The sequence below is a fragment of the Chrysochloris asiatica genome, unplaced genomic scaffold (assembly GCF_000296735.1).
Source record: "Chrysochloris asiatica unplaced genomic scaffold, ChrAsi1.0 scaffold00159, whole genome shotgun sequence".
Lineage (NCBI taxonomy): Eukaryota > Metazoa > Chordata > Mammalia > Afrosoricida > Chrysochloridae > Chrysochloris > Chrysochloris asiatica.
Window position 1 is genome coordinate 4,862,190 of NW_006408677.1, and position 3,133 is coordinate 4,865,322.

At 36.6% G+C, this 3,133-nt stretch overlaps 1 protein-coding gene across 1 annotated transcript; it reads right to left on the minus strand.

Annotated features, from left to right (window-relative positions):
* Positions 1–535: 535 nt before the first annotated feature.
* LOC102833064 (PWWP domain-containing protein MUM1L1-like) lies at positions 536–2,596 on the minus strand. The gene has a single exon (XM_006871055.1). It carries the CDS (start codon positions 2,594–2,596, stop codon positions 536–538), a length of 2,061 nt encoding a protein of 686 aa, XP_006871117.1.
* Positions 2,597–3,133: the final 537 nt, after the last annotated feature.

The window sequence follows — 3,133 nt, forward strand, 5'->3', positions numbered from 1 at the left end:
AAAGCGTCTCTGTCTTTGGTTCTATGTCTCAGAGATATATATTTTTCAAAAAATAAATAGGTATGGCACGAAAAATAATTCAACTATCTTAAGAGAAAATCCAACAGTTTATAAAAATTAAGCAAAAATATATAATGCTTTTAGCTTATTTCTGATTATCTTGCTAAATATTTGATACCAGTTCATTTTAATATGAAAATGACTGGATATACTGATTCAACTATATAGCATAGACACAAAAGTAAAGCAAAATAGTATTTTCCCTTAAAAATTATTTAGAAATTATGCATTCTAAAAATGTACAGGAAAGTAGAACTACTGAAATGTATTAATAAAATTGACTTTGAAGAAGCATAAGAAAAGGAAATGAAGGTATATTGACACCCACAGATACTAAAGATATCCAAAAACTGAGTACATTCTTCAAAGTTTCCCATTTCAAAAAAAAAAAAAATATATTTGTTAGAGAAATTGGTTTGGACATTTAAAAATGAGTATTCATGAAAACTCCCTGTTTTGGTTTAGACTCTCAGATTTAATGAGATTCATTTTTTGGTGGTTTTCTTCTCTTTTCAAATAAGATTTTTGCATCAAATAATTCTCTTTCCCTATATCCTAGAGATGGTCCCTTTAGATACTTTGCTTCAGCTTCTTTGTAATCTAATCCATCAACAGCAGAAATTGAACAAATGATTGCTTCTGGCAGAAGAACTTCCAGGATAAATTTAATTTTATCACCTTTTATCAAAGTCAACATTCTTTCATCTATTTGTTTGTAGATTTCTTGTAAATAATTTACCACATCATCCAACTGAGCTTCATCCTCAAAGTATGTTTCAATACAGGGCATGAATCTATTGGCATTCAAAAATGATTTCAGCCACTTGGATCCTTTTGTGCCTTTTAAAATGGCCAGAAGATGGTTCTCTGTTCCCTTTGCATTCACAATGAAGTCGACTAGGTTCTTGTTGGCTCGGTCACGAGCAGCCTTCATTCGGTCAGGGAGAATTTTTTGGAAGGACATTTTCTTGGTTTGGGAAGTCACAACCATAGTTTCCACATTGTCTTCATTATTCAGTTTTGGAAAAATATCCCTCAAGGTATCCCGTTTCATTGTTTTTCTGATCGGATAACTAATGTCTGCAGCATAATAATCAAAAAAAGAGCCCACAAAAGAACCACAGCCAATCCTAACTCTGTAGTCACAAATGAGTGATAGGCACCAGTCAATACTTTCACTGTAATTCTCCCTGGCTTTATCCACTAGTGCTTGTTTTTCTTTACAATCAAATTTCTTTAGCCTTCTAAAGGGCACTCTAACACCTCGCTTTTCAGGACTCATGCTCACCTCAACAAAAAGCACACTTGCTTTCCTCTCTTTTCGCCGGATGCTTTTTATCACTGCTGGCCAAAATGGGTATTTTTGATATTTAAACCAGACTATCATTCCTGCCTCAAATGTACGTGGCTCATAATGAAAAACCATGCGTGGAAGTTCTTCATCTTCCTCATTGTCATCTAGCAGAGCCGCATCAATACGACTGCTATGCAATGACTTGCCTTGGAATTCTTCGTCAAGGTCATCACAGTCCAGTCTCTGAAGACTTGTTTTATTACTCATAAGATGGTGTGAATAATCAAGGACATGGTTAGAGGTACTAAGTGAACACTGGGGTTCACCTGAATCATGCTCAGGAGATGACATGGCCCCCATCTCTGGTTCTATAGAAGGTTGGTTCTGGCTGATATCTAAGCCTGGATTTGAGGGACCCTCTCCAGGATCCTCAATATTCTCTAAGAGAGAAGAGCATTCAGGGGAAGTAGCCAGAATCTCTGGGTAGGTGTCCTCTGGCTCCTCTTTCAAAGCCTTGGGCACAGTGAGGATTTCTGATGGCAGAATTGGAACAAACTTTTCATCTTTAACGTACTTTTCCTCCTCTTTGACTGTGGAATACAAGGACATAACTGTTGAGATGTCAATCTTTTCCTTGCTTTCTTTCTCATCCTCATCTTCTGAAAATGAAGGGAGATTTTGGCACCAGCTGGAATTTTGTGATGGTATTGTTTCCATTTCACTGGTGTGTACCTGAGATTTATCATCATTCAGGGAATCATCACTCTCCAAAGATACAAATAAGTCTGTTGGGTTTTCACTTTCTTCAAGACTCTCCTCCAAGTCCCCTTCGCACCTCCGATATTTTGTCAGAGGAGGTGAATCAGATCGATTTTGTGGTACATTTTGAGACAGTGTATTGATCTCTTCTTCACCTGAAGTGCTTGCTTGACTAAAATTTGTTGTCTCATTCAGAATATCCAGTGCCACTTTAAGTGATCTTTCATAAGCTGTTTCCTCTCTAGGTACAGCACTGACCTCTGACTGTGATGCTAGTGAGGAATAAATGTCTTCAATTTGAGATTTATTTAGGCTCTTTATTTCTGTGCTTTCTACTTTAATTTTTTCATCTAGTGAAAGTATTTGAACTTCTAGGGAAAATACCTTATTTATCTGATCATTTGATGAATTCTCAGATCTGGATAAAACCTTTGCTGGCCATAACTGGTCTTTCCAGATGCATAAGATATACTCAGCATCCATCATGATTTAGATTTGTGTCAACAGGTTATTTTCAGAAGTTAAGGTATTTAGTTGTCGTTGCCACTGCAGGCAGAGTCTCTCAAAAACAATATTCTTAATGAGACTTCTTTTGTCTTACTACTAAAAAGTGTTTACAAGTTCTGTAGCCTGTCCTCTTCCACCTGAATCTCTGAAGGATTCTTAAACATGTGGTTTGAATGTGACAATACTGGAAGATACTGGAATAGGGAATAGGAAAAGAAGAAAACTGTCAGCAAATAAAACTCTTTTGCCAAAGTAAAAGGTGAACAATTGTGAATAGAGAAGAGATAAAATAAAGAACAATGTTTAGTGAGGCATTCATCACACAGAGGAGGAAAATATAGCATAATGTAGGATGGGGGATAAGAACCAGAAAAGTGATCTTATAATATCTCATTCCCAAGAACTTGCCTTTATTATTGTTGTTGTTGTTAAGTGCTGCCGAGTCGGTTCCAACTGATAGGGACCCTGCATATGGTTTCCAAAGAGCAGCTGGTGAATTTGAACTGCCAACCT